The sequence below is a fragment of the Rhinoderma darwinii genome, chromosome 2 (genome assembly GCF_050947455.1).
Source record: "Rhinoderma darwinii isolate aRhiDar2 chromosome 2, aRhiDar2.hap1, whole genome shotgun sequence".
NCBI classification, from domain to species: domain Eukaryota; kingdom Metazoa; phylum Chordata; class Amphibia; order Anura; family Rhinodermatidae; genus Rhinoderma; species Rhinoderma darwinii.
This window is the reverse complement of record NC_134688.1, coordinates 354943470-354965610: the sequence shown is the minus strand read 5'-3', so window position 1 is coordinate 354965610 and position 22141 is coordinate 354943470. Positions and strand designations below refer to the sequence as shown.

Below are 22141 nucleotides of genomic sequence, written 5' to 3'. Positions count from 1 at the left end.
GCGACGTCAGGAGATAGTCACTGTCCAGGGTGTTGAAAGAGTTAAACTGTTTCAGCACCATGGACAGTGACTTCCGATCCCAATATACATGAACCTGTAAAAAAAAAACGAAGTTCTGACTTACCGATAACTCCCGGCTTCTTCCTCCAGTCTGACCTCCCGGGATGACAATTCAGTCCAAGTGACAGCTCCAGCCAATCACAGGCCAAGCACAGGCTGCAGCGGTCACATGGACTGCCGCGTCATCCAGGGAGGTGGGGCCCGATGTCAAGAGAGGTGCGTCACCAAGGACGCGTCACCAAGGCAACGGCCGGGAGGGAAGTTCTCGGTAAGTACGAACTTTTTCTTTTTTTTTAACAGGTTGCTGTATATTGTGTTCGGCATTGACTGTCGAGGGTGCTGAAAGAGTTACTGCCGATCAGTTAGCTCTTTCAGCACCTTGGACAGTGACGGGCGTCGACTAGCCTCATCTCTATGATGGCGGCTGCGCGAAAATCACGCAGCCGCTCATCATACATGGATGACACACGCAGCTGTCAAATGGTTTTTGCGCGCGCAAAACGCCGCGTTGATTGCGCGCGCAAAAACGCAACGTTCGTCTGAATCTGCCCTTATGATGAGACAGAAAGTGTATTTTACACCTTAATGAACGCTTTCAAAAGCAAAAAAGCAGTTCTTGATTCTCACCTTTTGCACATGAAAGTGACATTTGCACTATTGTGTTTTTACTTTACTAATCTCCTTATTTTGTAGACCGCTTGATGAAGTTTTATATCACGACCTTAGACACTATCCCTAGATATAACATATGGCATCAAATGGGAAAAATGTATTCCAACGATGTTATTGAAGCCTCGTATAACATTTAATTTCTCTCTTTCACAGGTGATGATATTGACATGGTGGATTTAACCTTATGGCCATTTATTGTGCGAACACAATTTCAGTTTCTTCAGTTCATCACCTTTAAAGTTCATAGCATATGGAAGCTGCACAGTAAGAACCGACACTTCTTACCGGGACTATTTCAGTAGACATGGGCTTCTGTCAGCCCAAAAAAAGTGGTAGTCCTAGATTTCACCCCGTGTTTATCAGTGGGTCATAAAATAATCAAGGCAAAGAAAGTACAGTTTTCATGATGCAGAAGGTGGGGATCAGCAAGTACCTTCACAGTCCTCATTCACAGCTCCTACTTGTTAATTCTCTAACATGTGGCCTTGAAGTTTGTCTGGCAGCAGGGATCACATTTGTTCCACCTTTGCTTCTTGAAGCTGGAGTGGAGGAAAAATTCATGACCATGGTACTAGGTAGGTAAATATTCAAACTGGTGAATATAAATCAAATCATATACTGTCATTTTATAACCCCAACTTATATTCGTAGTGTTCTGGATATCAGTATAGCAGTGTCTCTGGCAGCCCATAGAAACTGAATGGAGCGGTGCCTGAGCATGGGTAGTACTGGTCCAATCACAGAGGGGACTCAGGGACTCCTGAGCACCGCACCCCACTTGATCAGACATTCATCACCTACCCTATGGATAGGTGATAAATGATGATTATTGGAAAATCCAATTAATTAGTTAATATTACTAAAATAAACACAAGAAAATATTATTCATATAATTGGTTGGTTATTAATTTTATATAACTGTATTTTGCAATTTTCCACATGTATATGTTATCTTGTTGTATGACTATATAACACTGCATGTGAAAGTTAGGCTTTTAAATTAGTATCATATAATCTGCATAGTATGTCCCTGGGGTTGAGTGTACAAATCCTAATTTATATACTGTACCTAATTATATAAGTGGGATTTGTAGGTTTTTTTTATTCTAAAAACGTGTATATGAGATTAAAGTGTAACTAAACTTTCGATCAACTTTTTATTTTCTAGCAGCATGTGTAATATAAATAGATTTTGTAATATACTTTATTAATAAATTTGGGATACTTTTTGTGTTATATGTGTTTGAAATAGCCACTCTACCACATTTTATTTCTTGACTTTTTGCTGTTGCTAGCAGAAATCCTTACACAATTTGAATGTATCGGTGTACGGACTCTGCTGCCTGTGTGTACGGGTAGGCGGAGGCCCCATCATGACGTCAGATGTACATGCCCCCATCGTCTCCATAGAGTGTAGAGGCACTGTAGAAGAAGCCTCCGTCCAGCGCACCCTCTCTTCCCCTCTATATTCACTAGGGAACTGGCAGAGGCAGAGAATATGATGCACTCTGCTACTGCCCACTCCATAGTGTATATAGAGGCACTGTAGAAGCCACCGTCCGGCGCCGCCACCTACCTGCACCCCTCTTCACCCTCTATAGAGAGCAGGGGTCTCAAAGATGTGGCCTGCTAGAATAGGTTCTGCTCCGGGACTCTGTGGAATCCCCTGACATCACTGTCCATATATGGATTGTGATGTCTGGGGCATCCCCAGTGCCGGAGTCCCGGGCAGAGCGCTAGTATAGGCTCTGCTCCGGGACTCTAGGGAAGCCTCTGACATCACTGTCCATACATGGACAGTGATGTCAGGGGCTTTCCCAGGACGGGAGTCCCATAGCAGAGCGCTAGTAGTGCTCTCCCTGGGACACCAGCTCTGGAGTTGCCCCTGAAATCACTGTGCATATTTGGACAGTGATGTCAGGAGCAGAGCTGGAGTTCCAGGGTTGCCCTGACATCACTGTCCATATTTGGACAGTGATGTCAGGAGCAGAGCTGGAGTCTCAGGCAGAGTGCTATTTGCGCTCTGCCTGGGACTCCATCTCTGGGGTTGCCCCTGACAACACTGTCCACATATGGACAGTGTTGTCAGGAGCAGAGGTGGAATCCCAGGCAGAGTGCTAGAAGCGGCTCTGCTCCGGGACTCCAGCTCTGGGTAAGCCCCTGACATCACTGTCCATATATGAACACTGTTGTCAGGGGCTTCCCCAGAGTTCAGGAGCAGAGCCTGTACTAGCTCTCTGCTCTGGGACACCGGCTCTGGGGTTGCCCCTAACATCACATTCCGGTCCAGGAGGATCCCCTGACATCAGGGGCTCCAGAAAAAGGAATCCCTTGCCAAAGCGTCGGCAACTCTCTGGCTGGGGATTCCACGCCTAGAGGGAGCCCCAATGGAGCCATCTACTGGGAGGGGGGGGCAATATCTATAAGGGGTGTGTGGCATTATCTACAGAGGGCACTGTGGCAGTATCTACAGAGGGCACTGTGGTAGTATCTACAGAGGGCACTGTGGCAGTATCTAGAGGGTACTGTGGCAGTATCTAGGGCGGCTGGCATCTACACAGGGCGCTGTGGCATTATCTACAGAGGGCACTGTGGCATTATCTACGGGTGGCTGGCAGTATCTACAGAGGGCACTGTGGCATTATCAAGTGGGGATGTGTGGCATTATCTACAGAGGGTACCGTGGCATTTTCTACAGAGGGCACTGTGGCATTATCTACGGGTGGGTGTGGCACTATCTACAGAGGGCACTGTGGCAGTATCTACAGAGGGCACTGTTGCGAAAACCGCAGCAAGAAGGTGCAGGCAGGTCAAAATCTGCCTCAAAATTCCTGAAGAAATTTTGAGGCAGAATTTTGAACAGGGCCTAACAGCTCGTGCGCCCGCTGTAAAGAAACTGCGGGTTATTATAGCTCTATGGTTGGGTTCACACAGAGTTTTTTGCAGGAGGAAAATCTCCCTCAAATTCCATTTGGCATTCCGATTTTCGCGCCATTTTTCGCCCGCGGCCATTGATGTAAATGGGAGGCCAGAAGTCTAAACGCCTGAAGATAGGGCATGTCCCTTCTTTTTCCCACGAGCCGGTTTTTCCGCTCGCGGGAAAAAAAAAACTCCGCCACCCATTGAAATCAATGGGAGGCATTTTCGGCCGTTTTTTGGCGCGCTTCCCGACGCGGTTTCCGCGTCATAAAACGTGTCAAAAAACTGAGTGTGAACTGGCCCTAAGTGTAGTAATATAATCTACAGCTCCCACAAACACCCCAGTAGGTTATGAGATGATATATATACATATATATACAGTGAAGGAAATAAGTATTTGATCCCTTGCTGATTTTGTAAGTTTGCCCACTGTCAAAGACATGAACATTCTAGAATTTTTATGCTAGGTTAATTTTACCAGTGAGAGATAGATTATAGAAAAAAAAAACAGAAAATCACATTGTCAAAATTATATATATTTATTTGCATTGTGCACAGAGAAATAAGTATTTGATCCCTTTGGCAAACAAGACTTAAAGAGGCTCTGTCACCAGATTTTGCAACCCCTATCTGCTATTGCAGCAGATAGTCGCTGCAATGTAGATTACAGTAGCGTTTTTATTTTTAAAAAACGAGCATTTTTGGCCAAGTTATGACCATTTTCGTATTTATGCAAATGAGGCTTGCAAAAGTACAACTGGGCGTGTTGAAAAGTAAAAGTACAACTGGGCGTGTATTATGTGCGTACATCGGGGCGTGTTTACTACTTTTACTAGCTGGGCGTTGTGTATAGAAGTATCATCCACTTCTCTTCACAACGCCCAGCTTCTGGCAGTGCAGACACAGCCGTGTTCTCCAGAGATCACGCTGTGACGTCACTCACAGGTCCTGCATCGTGTCAGACGAGCGAGGACACATCGGCACCAGAGGCTACAGATGATTCTGCAGCAGCATCGGCGTTTGCAGGTAAGTCGATGTAGCTACTTAGCTGCAAATGCTGATGCTGCTGCAGAATCAACTGTAGCCTCTGGTGCCGACACGATGCAGGACCTGTGAGTGACGTCACAGATCTGCACTGTCAGAAGCTGGGCGTTCTGAAGAGAAGTGGATGATACTTCTCATCAGAGCGCCCAGCTAGCAAAAGTAGTAAACACGCCCCGATGTACGCACATAATACACGCCCACTTGGACTTTTACTTTTCAACACGCCCAGTTGTACTTTTGCAAGCCTCATTTGCATAAATACGAAAATGGTCATAACTTGGCCAAAAATGCTCGTTTTTTAAAAATAAAAACGTTACTGTAATCTACATTGCAGCGCCTATCTGCTGCAATAGCAGATAGGGGTTGCAAAATCTGGTGACAGAGCCTCTTTAATACTTGGTGGCAAAACCCTTGTTGGCAAGCACAGCAGTCAGACCTTTTTTGTAGTTGATGATGAGGTTTGCACACATGTTAGATGGAATTTTGGACCACTCCTCTTTGCAGATCATCTGTAAATCATTAAGATTTCGAGGCTGTCGCTTGGCAACTCGGATCTTCAGCTCCCTCCATAAGTTTTCAATGGGATTAAGGTCTGGAGACTGGCTAGGCCACTCTATGACCTTAATGTGCTTCTTTTTTAGCCACTCCTTTGTTGCCTTGGCTGTATGTTTTGGGTCATTGTCGTGCTGGAAGACCCAGCCACGAGCCATTTTTAATGTCCTGGTGGAGGGAAGGAGGTTGTCACCCAGGATTTTACGGTAGATGGCTCCATCCATTTTCCCATTGATGCGGTGAAGTAGTCCTGTGCCCTTAGCAGAGAAACACCCCCAAAACATAATGTTTCCACCTCCATGCTTGACAGTGGGGACGGTGTTCTTTGGGTCATAGGCAGCATTTCTCTTCCTCCAAACACGGCGAGTTGAGTTAATGCCAAAGAGCTCAATTTTAGTCTCATCTGACCACAGCACCTTCTCCCAATCACTCTCAGAATCATCCAGATGTTCATTTGCAAACTTCAGACGGGCCTGTACATGTGCCTTCTTGAGCAGGGGGACCTTGCGGGCACTGCAGGATTTTAATCCATTACGGTGTAATGTGTTACCAATGCTTTTCTTGGTGACTGTGGTCCCAGCTGCCTTGAGATCATTAACAAGTTCCCCCCGTGTAGTTTTCGGCTGAGCTCTCACCTTCCTCAGGATCAAGGATACCCCACGAGGTGAGATTTTGCATGGAGCCCCAGATCGATGTCGATTGACAGTCATTTTGTATGTCTTCCATTTTATTACTATTGCACCAACAGTTGTCTCCTTCTCATCCAGCGTCTTACTTATGGTTTTGTAACCCATTCCAGCCTTGTGCAGGTCTATGATCTTTTCCCTGACATCCTTAGAAAGCTCTTTGGTCTTGCCCATGTTGTAGAGGTTAGAGTCAGACTGATTAATTGAGTCTGTGGACAGGAGTCTTTTATACAGGTGACCATGTAAGACAGCTGTCTTTAATGCAGGCACCAAGTTGATTTGGAGCGTGTAACTGGTCTGGAGGAGGCTGAACTCTTAATGGTTGGTAGGGGATCAAATACTTATTTCTCTGTGCACAATGCAAATAAATATATATAATTTTGACTATGTGATTTTCTTTTTTTTTTTTTATATATAATCTATTTCTCACTAGTAAAATTAACCTAGCCTAAAAATTCTAGACTGTTCATGTCTTTGACAGTGGGCAAACTTACAAAATCAGCAAGGGATCAAATACTTATTTCCTTCACTGTATACACACACACACACACACACACAATCCACAGTCCAGCAGCACAGGCGGCTATGTGCATATATAGAAAGCAAAAATAGGCAGCACAAGGACCTGGTGTTTTTCTGATTGGCTGGCTCACACACAGTAAGACACGCCCCTAGCAACTGGCCAGAATCAGGAAGTGTGAGAAAATAGATGTGGACTGTTTCACAAGGCAAAATAGCTGCAAAAAAGTTACTTTGAAGTGAAAAAAATTACTAATAGTTATGTATTCAGATAGAGTGACATAATAGCAGTTTAATTAATTTTATTTTGGGCGAAAGTTTAGTTACGCTTGAAAGGCGTATTCACAGAATAAAAGATTATCACCTATCTGTAGGATAGATTATAATTGTTTGACCGCTGGGCCCCCCACCACAGGGAGCCCCACCAATCACAAAAACGGGGTCCGGGACCGCCGATTACTTCTCAATGAACCCCCAGCAGTGAGGAAGAGCTTGAATGGAACGACTGTCGAGCACTAAGCTGTTTTCGTCATTCCCATAGACTTTAGAGCAGCAGCGCACATGCTCGATCGCCGCTTCATTCAATATCCTCAATGCAGTCGAGCAGAGAGGAAGAACAGGCTGCTCGGGACCCTGTCCTAACGAACGGTGGGGCCTCAGCGATCAGAAAATGATTACTTATCCTGTGGATAGGTGACAATTTTTGATTTTGGTACAATCCTTTTAAGTCTTGTTTGCTTTATTCACATTGTTCTTTTTTACTTCTAGGTATCGGTCCCATCCTTGGCCTCTTAGTTGTACACCTAATAGGCTCTGCAAGTGACCGCTGGAGCAGCAGATTTGGCCGCCGGCGGCCCTTTATTTGGCTTTTAAGTTTTGGAGTAATGCTGAGCCTTATTATCATTCCTTATGCCAAACATTTAGCCAGTTTAGCAGGTCACCACCGTGCTGGCATGGAGGTGTTCTTCCTTATATTAGGTATTGGGCTGCTAGACTCCTGTGGACAGGTTTGTTTCACTCCTTTGGAAGCACTGCTCTCTGATCTGTTCCCAGAGGGAGAAGCCTGCAGAAAAGCTTTCTCAGTGTATGCCTTATCTGTTGGAATAGGAGCATGCGTTGGATACTTATTGCCTTCCGTGGACTGGAGTGACAGCTGGCTGGCACAACAGTTAGGTGGTCAAGAACAGTGTCTTTTTACACTCCTACTTATTATACTTTCCGGATGTGTCTTTGCAACCTTCTTTGTTTCAGAAGAGGTCAGGATTAATGCTGCACAGTCGGATATATGTTTAGAACCAGCAGGAAAGGGATGGACTTGTGTAAGGACATGCCAACTTTGGTCTCTACCGCACAGGGTTTGGCGAACAGCCTTAGCTCTGCGAAGCATCTGTGCTTTGGTATCACGATTTAGAACGTTTTGTTGCAGAGTTCCTGTTGCTCTGTGGCGCTTGTTTATGGCCCAGCTGTGCTCATGGATGGGTCTTATGACCTTTACTCTCTTTTACACTGACTTCATTGGGGAAGGACTTTATCATGGTGTGCCAATAGCAAAGCCAGGGACTGCTGATAGACTCCGATATGATGAAGGTCAGTCACAGTATATATGTGTGATTATAGCCAGTATGTTGTCATGTGTTTTCTATGTTTACATTTGTTTTACGTTCCTTACTAGGAGTTCGGATGGGAAGCTTGGGCCTCTTCCTTCAGTCTGTGACATCAATTGTATTTTCGTTCTCAATGGATTACCTGGTGAAGACATTTGGAACACGATCTGTTTACCTAGTTGCCGTTTCCTGCCTCCCCATCGCTGCAATAATCACATGCTTTTCCAATAATATCACAATGGTAACAGCATCGGCTGCTATGACAGGCATCCCATTTTCTGTGCTGCAAATTTTACCATACACTCTTACCTCACTTTATCATCATAACCGACAGGTAAATGATCACATTGGTTAAGTCAATGTGATATTTTGAAATTTCACTGCATGACATTGCAAAACACATACGGTATACCATGGTCTTTGTCACATTTCTGCTGTAGTAAGATTGAGCCCGTTTTTTTTTTTACAAGTGGCACATGTCAGTAGTTGCTTTCACAGTCTTGTGATCCATTTACCCTCTTTATGGATTAAGCCCTTGATTTTTTAAATATTTCTCCCATGGTGATAGGCCCCCTTTAACTAGCTGAAGACCAAGGACTGAGCAGTAAACAATTGCCGCATTAGGATGACAAAATAAAGTCTGCCCATGCGATTAGGAGTGGGACTACGACTGGAACACACAGTCGCAGCCCCGCTCTAACAGTGGAGATCAGAGGAACCTATGATCCCCGTTGCTTAACCCCTATCTACTGCAGCATCTAAGGTGTTTGACAGAGGGAAGGTGCTGCCTCTGTCAAGCCATCAGCATCCCGCGATGTGATCACTGGGTGTCGATGGGGGCCTAACAAAGTTCCATAAGTTTGCCACTAGCATCTGCCTATTCGGTCCCCTTCACATCATGTTTATTGCACTATGTTAGATGTATACGCCGGGAAAAGCCCCCAAAGTAAACATCAAACATAGACTGTGATGAATACTTAAAGGCTATGCACACCTTAGAAATAAATTTTAGTTTTTTAAAAAATAAAAGTGTCTATTAGTGTGTTTTGTGCAAGTTTCTAAATACTTTTTATTAAATTTTTTTAATACAGCTGCTCTGTATTCTGTATACAGAGCAGCAGTATTGTGCTCTGAGACCTAAATCCGTCAGGTCAGTGGCAATATATACACACACACACTGTTGCAGCTCTTTAACAGTTAGCCTTCTTCACTCTCCAGGAGAGAGAAGAAGACTAAAGAGTTAAAACAAAACTTTCAGTACCTTATATGCCCAGATAACGAGCACAGTGGCTCGCTGATGGAGAGGGGAGGAGTCGACACATGGGAAGAGAGATAAGTGCAGACTGCTTCATAGTGAGCAGCGCTTTAGTTTCATAAAAAGGCACGTTTGTTTTATGAAACTATGTCAAAGAGGTGTCGACACTTATAAAGAGAGCCGACACATATGCTGTTCTGCATATGGGTGCCATGGTGACGAGCAGGACGCTCTGTCTCCCACTGAAGAGTTATGAGCAGCCGGCAGCACAGACTTTACACAGTTCCTGCTGCTGCTAGAAGCAAGATAGCCGATACCAGTGATTTAGAAAACAAGAATATCTACAACGTATGTCAGCCGAAATTATACGGTGGCACGCTAAGTCCTGTACTGCAGGGGACTTCCTATGCCTCTGTATTTAAAGGGATTTATCCAGTGACGTAAAATTGATGGCATATCTTCAGGATAGGCCATCAATATCTAATCAATGGGGGTCCAACTCATGGAACCTTTGCCGATCAGCTGCTTAAAGGATCCAGTGAGGGCTGCTTCCCCTGCATTTCATACATGGCTCCGCACTCCATAACGCTATCACATTTGTAGTGACTGTGCACAGTATTACAGCTACCTCCATTAAAGTGAATAGACGAAGCTGTAATACTGTACACAGTCACTACAAATGTGACAGAGTTGCACGGTACGGAGCTATGAAGGGGAAGCAGCACTCGCCGAAACGCTGTGGCTCCTTCAAACAGCTGAATGGTGGGGGTGCCAAGAGTCGGACTTCCCCGATCAGATATTGATGGCTTATCCTGAGGGTACGCCATAAATTTTCCATCACTGGATGCTGTTTTTATAGCTCATAACAGTATGTAGTTCGTGACCTTTCTTTAAAACCTGAATTCAGAATAACACACTGTCCAAATGATTCATGTCATTAAAATGTGGTTAATGCGCAGTCATCTCCATTCTACACCAAGACACGTTTTTTAAGGATTTTGTTTGCATTGTTATTCATCATGCAATATACAGGTTTAGCAACTTTCAGTTTTACCTTTTTTATTTTAATAAATAATTGCACACCGAGCAACAATTAATTTTAGTTTTTTGTACTTTTCTAAAGGCTAGAACTTGCATGTTCGGTAATGGTAGTGGTGACACCTACAGGCTATAATAATATAACATTATAATTAGGTACAACCAGTGGGAAACTTTTTAAAGAGAATTTCTTTTTAAATATGGCATATATACAGAACTTTTAGAAAAGTGTGGCTTTTATAAATAATACATACCAAAGTCAAGATGGAGATAGATCCAGAGTGTATATAAAATATAACTTTTACTAAGTTTTGTTTAAAACATATACGTAATATGTGACATATATACATGAAGATTTCATGTGCCAATACTGCATGCAATTTTTCATATATTTTTTATGATATGCATTATTATCATGGTTTTTGAGACACCTACAGGCTATAATAATATTACATTATAATTAGGTACAACCAGTGGGAAACTTTTTAAAGAGAGTTTATTTTTATATATGGCATATATACAGAGCTTTTAGAAAAGTGTGGCTTTTATAAATAATACATACCAAAGTTAAGATGGACAGCCACATTACTGGGGAGGCTCAAAACAATTTTAGAGATGAACATACTTCGGGCAAAATGGACAGTTTAGACGGCAGCAAGAAGACCTTTTAGGGATGGACTCATTTCACTCTGTTTAAAGATGCTTGGCAAAGCAGTCAAAATATCTGGGCCAGAATACTGGGCAAGCATCTGCTCCTACTCTAAGCTTCTCTGAGGTAGGAATGACAGTAAGGTTTCCCCGTAAGTAAGAAAAATGTATTGTGGGTTCCCACGTGGTAATAAGGTTGGAAGTTGCTGATGTTGTTCCTTATGAATAGACCCTGAAACCGCAAAAAGTGACCTAACAGATGTGTAAGATTGGTGAAACTGCTCACATTTTGATAGTATTAAGATTTGAGTTTTGTGAATTATTATTTTCTGTGGCCTGTTTATAAGATATATAGTAACTGGTTTAAAAATCCTCTAGTTCTAATCCGTTTCTCTTTTTACATTTACCTTCCTTTGCTCGCTTTTTTTAAGTATTTCTTCATATTCTTATTTCTGCATCTATTTTCTACCTTCTGAATGGTTATTCTCTTCTCCTATCCTGCTCACCTTGGATGACCATCTGCTCATGGACTACAGAAAAGGCTCCTTCTGTTCTGTAAGTTTTTAACCACTTGGTCAGGAAGCTCTTTATGTTTCCATTACTACCTTCTTTTACTTGCCATGTTTTATAGAGTTTGTATTCATCCCTATTGAGTTTCTCACCATTGTGATATTTCTATTAATCGATTAATATATGCTTTCCGGCAATGTCTTTTTGTGTCAATTTTTTTTTAAATCTAATTCTATTTTCCAGAAACTGAATTTTTTAATCTCTTTAACAGCTGTTTCTCCCAAAGTATAAGGACGTGGCCGAGCAAGAAATAAAGGAAAAAGAACAAAAGCCTGGATTTAACAAAGATGCACCAAATAATAATGGTGTCCTGTTATTCTCCTCACACTCCCCATCTTTGTGCATTGGTCCTTCTTGTGACAGCCCTGTCATGGTTGGAGAACCTACTAGCCCAAACAATGGCATATGCTTGGACATAGCTATACTAGACAGTGCCTGTCTGTTGTCTCAGGTGGTCCCCTCCCTTGTCATGGGCTTCATTGTACAGATGACACAAACCGTCACAGCCTATGTTGCATCAGCTGCAGCTTTTGGTTTGATAGCTATATATTTCTCCAACAAAGTTGTCTTTGATAAAAGTGATATGATGAAGATTACCCCTCTATAGGTTAATGAAAATCTTAATGTTTGGATAGCAGGTACCGTATTTATTTTATACATTAAACTACTGAATACAACACCATTCCAAACTCCTGTCACTATTTTACCATCAGGAAATGATTAAAGGGTACAGGGTTTTATTAACTGTACGGTTGTGTGATTTCTAATATGTTTTGAAAGATTCTACTATCCAACTGTTACACTCAAATGCTCCAAGAAGTCCAAGACGTAATATACTTGGACTGTCAATATGGACATCACGTCACCACTGCATCCAGTGATTGGCTGCTGTGGTCACGTGTGGTATGCAGCATGTCATGGCTGCCACCTAGTAAACAAAGACCTGTAGGGGACGTCTAAACCACTGGCATGGAAGCGTGGGGCATTTGAAAGGTTATTATTTGAGTTTTTGTTATTTTAAGCAATATTCCGGTGATACTGAGGTTTTTGAAGGTTTAGAAAATCCCTGTAATGTTGATTTTAAGTCATTGATAGGATACTTGTGTTATGCAAAAGTACATTTTGTATAAAAAAAATAAAGGGGTATGTAAATGATTTTATAAAAGAAACCTGTATATTCTGGGAAATAATTTACATAATACTGTATTCATCTAGTTACATCTAGTTCTTGAGTACTTGTGTTTAATTTTTTTATTGATTTCACCTAAAAGGCCTGGTTTTGTTTATATACAATTTTTCATGCCAAGTTCAGACAGGGCGGATTTGCTGTGTATTTTTTGCCGATAATCTGCAAAAATGTACAGTATAATACATGCCAATGGGGCTTTTAACACTCATTCACACATAGTGGAAAGGATCAATGCACATTTGAGGGCATGCTGTAGATCTTCAAATTCGCAGCATGCCTATTTTGCCACGGATAGTCACAGCAAATTTCTCCCTTTGCAGCAAAATCTGTGGCAAAATCCACCATGGCTGAGTTCACTCTAAAGCACTTATTCACATTTTGTTATCAGTCAACACACAATACATACTTAATTATACTAAAAAAGTCCAAAAATAGAACCGCTTCCCTAAACCTTGGACGCTAAACTTTTTACTACTGTAAAATTTGACTAGTCTATTATAACCATACCCTGTAATTAACCATGAGGTCAGATTATCATTAAATCTGATTAAAAAGAATGTGTCCATCCATAACTACATGTCAGACCAACCTTAAGGCCCTTTTACACCGGCCGATAAGCAGCCAGTGCAGCGAGCGCCGATCAACGAGACATCGTTGATCGGCGCTCGCTTGCTCCTGTCACACAGAGCTATGGATGGGGACGAGCGGTCGTTACTCCGATCGCCCGTCCCCATCCATTAGCCCTTATTCACACGACAGGGTTTCCCAGCCGGGGGACGGCCGTTCATAAATGGGCCACCACCCTGCTGCATTAGGAACAATAAACCCCTAATGGGGTTATTCACACGACCGATTTTTTGACGGCCCGGGAAACCTGGCTGTCAAAAAATGGGACATTCCCTATTTTCAGCCGTTTACTCGACCGCCCCGGCTCCCATAGAAGTCTATGGGGCCGGGTAATACACGGCCATCACCGGAATGTGTCCCGAGTGATGGCCATGTATTCCGTCGCTCGCGCTCTCTCTCCTCACAGTGCAGAGTGCATGTGAGGAGGACGAGGGTCTTTTTTTGCTCCCTGTAGAAGTCGGAATCTTCAATCCCCGGCCGGGGATTGGGGATTCCGCTACAGGAGAAGTGAGTTTCTACACTGTCCATATATGGACACAGCGACGTCACTCACTTCTGAAGCGGAATCCCCGACCCTGTGGCAGGGAATTCCGCTACAGGAGAAGTGAGTGACTACACAGTCCCTGTATGGACACAGTGACGTCACTCTCTTCAGCAGCGGAATCCCCGACCCTGTGGCAGGGAATTCCGCTACAGGAGAAGTGAGTGACTACACAGTCCATATATGGACACAGTGACATCACTCACTTCAGAAGCGGAATCCCCGACCCTGTGCCCGGGGATTCCTCTCCAGGAGAAGTCCGTTACTAAACTGTCCATATATGGACATTGAAGTCAGTGACTTCTCCTGGAAGGGGGGATGGGTGCAACCTACAGGGGGCTATGTGGCATTACCTACAGGGGGCAGGGTGGAATTACCTACAGGGGACATGGTGGCATTTCATAAAGTGAGCTGGGTGGCATTACCTACAGGGGGCTGTGTGGCATTACCTACAGGGGACTTGGTGGCATTTCATAAAGGGAGCTGGGTGGCATTACCTGCAGGGGGCTGGGTGGCATTACCTGCAGGGGGCTGGGTGGCACTACCTGCAGGGGGCTGGGTGGCATTACCTGCAGGGGGCTGGGTGGCATTACCTGCAGGGGGCTGGGTGGCATTACATACAGGGAGCTGGGTGGCATTACCTACAGGGGGCTGGGTGTCATTACCTACAGGGGGCTGGGTGGCATTACCTACAGGGGACTTGGTGGCATTACCTACAAGGGGCAGGGTGGCATTACCTGCAGGGGGCTGGGTGGCATTACCTGCAGGGTGCTGGGTGGCATTACATGCAGGGGGCTGGGTGGCATTACCTGCAGGGGGCTGGGTGGCGCAACAAATTAAAATGATATTCATCTGATTTTAAAATGGACAGGGAAAAAAACGGATGCAAAAGAGGTCAAAATCGGCCGTTAAAAACGGCAAAACGACCTGGAACGGATGCAAACCGGCCGGGAAAAATGGCTCAAAACGGGCGATTTCATCGGCCGACACTCGGACCCTGACGTGTGAATGAGACCTTATTATCATGTCAGCAGCGCGTCTCCCTGTTTACACAGGGAGATGTGCTGCCGACAACGATAACATTTTACTATTTTAAAACGATACGACCAGCAGATGAACAAGCGTTTGCTCGTTCATTTGCTGATCGTTACCCTGTTTACACTCAGTTCAATTATTGTCAACGAGCGTTATATTAACGCTCGTGCCCGATAATCGTCCTGTGTATAAAACCCTTTGGACACATACAAGCTAAATAAATTAGTACAAGGTTCCACTTTTTTCCCATGGGCGGCTATAAGATAAATTTGTGGAGATCACTATTGTGTATCCTATTTTCCTAAAGCACAAAGGCTTTAGTGAATGGTCTGTGAGAGTGCTGTACATTATATGCCAAAAACAGGATCGGAAACTCCCATACTTTCTTGAACCTTTCCTTCGGTCTGATCCTCTTTTTGAAATAAAATATAAGACATGCATTTTGGCGTATAAATGAAGGTTCCAACTGTTATATTGACATCACTGGCAGTACTTTAAAGGGGTTGTCTCACAACAGACATTTATGGCATATCCATCCTGATAGATGGAATCTGACCTCATCTCAATTCACTTCTATAGGAATTAGGGAAACAGTGTAGCTCGGCTGTTTCTGGAATCCCAACCTCCTTCACCGCCTGAGTGCCGCAGCAAGTGGCCGCCTCACCATCCAGGGATGGGATCGGGGGACACCCATTCTTGAGATAAGTGTGGGTTCCAGAGGTGGGACTAGCATCTATCAGACATTTATGGCATATCCTGAGGATATGTTTAATAGGAACACGGCACTTGGATATTTGGGTGCTCGGGTGGGATTCCACTCCATATAAGAATTTCAAGTAAGCACTTTTAGTCAAAATCCAGTTATACATGTGATGTTTCGTTCTAAATGCTATTTTTTTTTTTCAAACTGTCAATAATACAAAATAATAACATAATTAAAAACTTATGTCCTACCATTTTTGAGCATTAACAACAGTTTTCTGAATCTGTTAACAAAATCACTGCATATTTAAACTAAGAATTCTCATATCAAAAAAGATAACTACATGTGTCATGCTCCATGCCACGTATTAGACAAAGTGTCACAAGAACAACCTTATCTTGTGGATGTGCCATAAATGTCTGTCGTGAGACAACCCCTTTGAAAATTGCTGAGATTGTCATTATTTATTGTAATAAAGTTTAAATTAAGAAAGGCTTCCATCCATAATAGAAATAATAATAATTACATTTTAGAATATATTTAGATGAAGGAGGTTTTTTTATATATATTATATAGATATATATTTATACAGATATTTCTGTGCTGAAAATATGTATAGATCTGGAAGTTATTTATTCGAGGGGTTGTACAAGAATCGACAATTATCACCTAACTACAGAATAGGGGATATGTTTCTGATCCCTGGGGGCCCCACCGCTGGGACCCCCACTGATTGGGAGATTGGGGGTCCAAACCTCCCTTACTGCACCACTTACAGTGACGAGGAACTTGAATGGCGCGATGGCCGAGCAAATGCCCTACTGCTCCATTCAATGTGTATGGGACTGATGCAAACAGAAGAGCGATTCTGGTTCAACGCCTTTTAAATTACATTATTTTCTGAAAACAAGATTACCTCAAAATGTGAAGATTGTATTTACAGAAAATTTACACAATACCAATAAATTATTTGACTGTATTACACAAGAAATATTGTTTGATTACTTATGATGTTAAAAAGGTTTAACCTATTTTTTTTTAAAACATTTTACTTTCTAAAGGTGATAGATTTGAAGGTTATGTAATATGTTTATATACAAGAGTTCTAAAAATATACTGTCTTTCATCTGTGTATTTTAGTAGAATCCATCCATGCCAGTAAACCTGAAAATTGATTGTTCTGTTTTATCTGATGTGTAGACAAAATTAATTTTATTTCCAAATCATAATTTTGTTATGTTTTTTCAATTGTATTTTCACCTCTTAATGTCATTTTAAAATTTGCATCTAGATATAATCTACATAAAAACGTCTATCTTTGTCAATATTCGGCTTTACTTATAGACTGGTGTAAAACCGCATGTATTAAAGTCCAGAGCTGCATTCAGATTTTAATTCCCAGTATTCTACATTTTCATATCAAGCTTGGTACAGACACTAAACAACAAACCTCTGAGTCTTGCAGAATTGTAGCTTTTGATGAGGTTTAACTATAATGCATAATACATGATACACATAACTTTGATTTATGCTCAGGAGCACAAAGGAGCCGCTGCAGACTGAGCCGTCAGTCCAGCTCACTGACACATTCGGCTGACAATAGCATTCTGCAGCTTGTATGTTCAATGATAAATAGAATCTGCAGCAACAATATTTTTACTTTTAAAAAAAATTTGCTTTTTACGCTAAAATACATTTATTTTATAAAAAAAAGCCACTAAAGGTTTCCGTAGCATTTAACTTTTTATGCAGATTATAGCTCCATGTAAATTGGTGTTTTAAGATAAACCTACTTTAACCTGTTATTTTCTGCTTAAAATTGATTGGTCAAGACCTTTCTATGATAACAAGTTGTAACATTAGTAAGAAAGTTGTAATAAACTTACATTGCATCTCTTGTCCATTGTTGTATATGTCCACAGCAATTGCTGATACTGATCATTGGTTGATGGAAAAGTGCAATCAGATTATTTGTGATGTTGTTTTCTGACTACTAATTGACCTTTCTATCTAAATCCTAACCTTTCGGTTCACATATATTTGACCCATGCACTATAGTCAGCGTTTAGACATACAATCGTAGATCTAAGTACTTTGCATGTATGGATAGCATTAGAAAAATAATATGCTTTTATTTGACTATGGAATGAAAGCAACATTGATGCTGCTGGTAGGTTTCACAGGCCTTCTAGAAGTTCAGTAGTAAGGCCCCATGCACACGACCGTGCCCGTAATTACGGTCTGTGATTACGGGCACGGCTGGCAGCGGACAGTCACCCGTGTTTGCAGGCCGTGCTACCATTATAAAGTATGGGAGCATGGTCCTAAAAATAAAAAAATAAGACGTCCTATTTTTTATAGGAGCTGTTTACGGCCCGGACACCTTCCCGTAAACATACGGGAAGGTGTCCATCGGCCGTAGAAATGAATGGGTCCGTAATTACGGATGAAATCTACGGTCGTGTGCATGGGGCCGTTCTAATGAAGCATTCCTTCAGTACAGTTGTGAATAAGTTTATGTATTTTTCTAGTACTTACACTCTATCCATAAGATCAATTTCACACTGCAGTATTTTGGTCAGTATTCTGCTTTAGAATTTGGAAGTCAAAACCAAGAGTGGGTGCATAACATGGAAAAGTTAAAACATCTTTCCATTATACTTTTTCTCTGCGTAGGCTCCACTTCTGGTTTTCATTTCCAAATACTGATGCAAAATACTGACCAAAATATTGTGGTGTGAAAGTGGATTAACAGAGATAGAACACTTTGTTAATTGTTAGGGTATGTTCACACGCTAAGCAAAAAACTTCTGAAAATACAGAGCTGATTTTCAGACTTTTTTAAGCAAACTCGCGTTTTTGAATGAAAAACTACTCCAAAAACGTCTCAAGAAGTGACATGCACTTCTTTTTTTTTTCCGGCGTTTTTTTGAAAACTGGCCACAGAACAGAACGCTGTTTTTCTCATTGAAATCAATGGGCAGATAGATATATGGAGGTGTTCTGCTTCTGATTTTCCGGACGTTTAGGGCCCGAAAAAACGTCAGAAAATAAGCAGTGTGAACATACCCTCAACTGTCTAAAGCAGGCTATCTATGGCCTGAATTTCCGCTCCCATCTTCTGCCTGGTCCAAGAATTCAACTCAATACAACCCTAGTGATAAAGCACAAAGATTTTTATTCATATAGGAATATTAAGATCCTTTCATTTTCACATAGAAAGGAAAAGGATCTAGAACATTGTACAACTGTGATACATCGGAGGTATGAGTTTACCAGATTTCACGCTAATCCTCGTTTGTGCGACAACTGCCTTTCTGTAACTGGTTTTATTCATTTAGGTTTATATTTCTATGGACCTATAGAATTATATTCACTCCTACATGAACTTGTGCAGAAATGTTTGTTACTGATATTTTATTTATTTTCCAGAAGCAATAATAAAATCATAGGCAAATAAAAATGTGGACATTTTATTTAACATATGTATTGTTTTGTATGACTGATAAAGTTTATGGTTCTTAATCACAAATTTATTCGGAGACACGTGTCATTTTCAAAAAGTTCACGGTCATCAGAATCTCTTCTGAGTGGGACCCTAACCTAGACATACACCTTTCTCCCCAGCTTAACATAGTATTTTTGTAGAATTAAATTTACACCTTGGTTAAGGCTGATTAAACTGACCAATTATTGTTATGATTCACTATTTTTCAAGCAGTTGTAACGATAATTGACCAAAGTCAATGAAGAAAAAGATCAACAATAAAATAAATGATTATTGATCGTGATAATTGCCCATTGTAAAAAATAGTTGTTCTTACTCGATCCCATGACAGCAACCAGCAGAGAAAGGTACCGCCTCCTAGGGGGAGGAAACCTGGATAAAAGTTTAGGACCTCCTCTCATATCTTCATAATCTACACTGAGGATAAAGTCAGAGGCCCTGACAACATGTTCAGATCATATGTACATATATTGTTTTCAATTTTTTTTTGCTGCTTGTGAATGCCCATCACCAAGAAACACCAATATGATGGGAATTAAAGAGGGTGCTGTCATGGGATTGAAAAATATAAAATTACCGGTAAGGGTAGAGTCACATTTGCCCGTTTTTTTTATTACTTTTTTCAAACCAAAGCCAGGAGTGGATACGAAAGAGAGGAGACATATGAGTCAATCATCTGCATCAAAATGACATGTGTGAATCTAGCTTAAAATTAATTATCATTTCCCCTCTCTTCCATGACAGCACCCACGAGAAATATATTAGAGAACCTTATTAGGGTAGGGACCATGGCCTGAAGTACCTTACGCCCAAAGGACAGTTCGGAAGATGAAAATAAGTCCAGTCTGAAGTAATGGAAAAAAGTAGAAGGAGAAGATATGCTGCCTGACAGATATGATCAATAGAGCTTTCCCTTTTTGCTGCCCAGGTTATAGCCCTGGTAAAATAAGCTTTTGGAGAAGAAGAACCAGCAGATTCATAAACCAGACAGATGCCTTTCCTTATTCATCTGGCTATGTCATCCTTGCTTGCATTCTTCCCCTTGTTTATCCCCCCAAACTAAAGAAAGAGATTATTTGTCTGTTTCTAGTCTTTTTTGCCTGCTAGGTATTGTTGAACGCACCTCCTGACATCCAGATTGTGGAATTCTCTTTCTATATAATTTATTGGATTATCACAAAGAACGATGGAAATTATATTTTACTTTCAAAAGAAAAGCAGTTAGGTCTGAAGATGATTCTATTTTACCTAATCTGTGTGTATGGTGGTTGAATAGAAAGAGCTGGAATTTCTTCTACTCAAGGTTCAGGAGCTACACAGTAATAGATGGCAAAGGCTCAGTCTGGCTTGAGCCTCCAAAATTTCTGGAATGTCAATTTGTAGGAGTGGTACATTTAGAAAATTAAGATGGGTATTTCAAATAAATCCTAGAATTACCTGATTTACAGCTTTAAATCAAGGTAGTAATTACTGCATCTGACAAACCGTTCTTCTTCTGTAAGGATGCTTTAACATCCATCCTGAGAGGTGGGGATTTTTTGTCACTGGATGGAAGATCGGACCCTGATCTTTTTGCTCTAGCAAAACCCATGGGTCCACTATGAACAGTTTCATCAGCCACAAGAACCATGCTCTTTGGGGCCAGAAGTGAATGATCGGGATAACTTTAGTCTGACTTCCCTTTATTTATTTTTTTAACCCCAGGTCGCTGTCAGTCTGTCTTCTGGTGTTAGAGAGTAAAATCTTTTGGTTGTGCTGTTTGGCCAAGTAGCAAAGAGATCTACCCAAGGAGTTTCCCACAGTGTTACTATGTTGGAAAAAATCTACCTGCTTACAATTACCCATAGTATAGTTTATGGCGACTCAAGTAATCTGCAACTAAGTTTTGACTCCCTTTCAGATGGATGGCCATTAGAGATGACAAAAAAAAATTCTGCTACAGAAAATATGTTTGGACAAATGAAGAAAACCCCTGGACCTCGAGCCCGCCCCTGCCCTTTGCCTTATTGGACTACTATAGTGCTATTGTCTGAAAAAGTGGAAAAGCTGTCTGTAGAGCTTTTAATACCACCAAGAGTTCTTTTGTGTTTGCGGGTGGCATCTGTTCCTCCTTAATTCACACCACCTGAAACATCTTCTCTCTGATGTGCCCCCCTCCCTGAGGGCTGGCATCTGTAGTAACTAGAATATGACTCAGTGTCACATTGGGTTCGTGGACCCACTGGGCCATACCGTCTTGGCGGTAAGGTAGCTAGCCAACAGGACGCAGGTCAAAGTCTATAGTTCGTATAGGTACCTGTGGCAGCTCGGACAGTAGCAAGGCATGCTTGGCAGGAACTTGGCAGCAGGTGAACGTCAGGCGTGGAGAAGCAGGACAATCGTGGTATACAGCATGGCACTAGATCAGGATACAAGTATAGGAAACAGGAACACTGGGAGCAGGAAACGCTAGGAGGCCATATTCAAGACAGACTAGGAATACACAACAAAGCTAAGGCAAAAAACTAGGGGGCTGGACCCCTCTTATAGTCCAGAGTACTCAGGGGTCAAGGTTCATGAACGAGGTCCGTTGTGCGTGCTGCCCGTTTAAGAGCGGGCACGAGCGTGCACGCGCACCCTACGGGATTCGGCTGTGGTGAGTAGACGCGAGCGCTGGCTTCTCCTGAGGAGGTGGCTGGGGCCAGCACTTGCCGACTCGTGGCTGCGGCTGTCAGGGGGAGAACGGAGCTGACAGCCCGCAGCCACGGACATTACACTCAGTAAGGACTAGGGGACCCCTCTGGAAAGATTTGTTATCCTTGTCCAGCCAGTGTTGACCGATAAAGTATTTTAATTTCCCGGCAGTGAATACAGGCAGTGAGGCATCCTAAAACTGACATACCTTGTCTTAGGGACATGCATGGATTTGAGATTAAAATTGTACCGAATGGCTCTTTCTACATTTTTTCCTCCAGTAAAAAAGATTTAATCT

General features: G+C 42.2%; 1 protein-coding gene across 1 annotated transcript in view; it reads left to right on the top strand.

Moving 5' to 3' along the window:
• SLC45A3 (solute carrier family 45 member 3) overlaps positions 1-13319 on the top strand; it is a 71170-nt gene extending 57851 nt beyond the window's left edge. Inside the window, exons 2-5 of the mRNA XM_075850710.1 lie at positions 886-1307; positions 7221-8039; positions 8125-8390; positions 11779-13319. Coding sequence (XP_075706825.1) covers positions 1136-1307; positions 7221-8039; positions 8125-8390; positions 11779-12174 — 1653 coding nt within the window. The 5' untranslated portion in view covers positions 886-1135 and the 3' untranslated portion in view covers positions 12175-13319. The remainder of the gene's footprint in view (positions 1-885; positions 1308-7220; positions 8040-8124; positions 8391-11778) is intronic.
• Positions 13320-22141: the final 8822 nt, after the last annotated feature.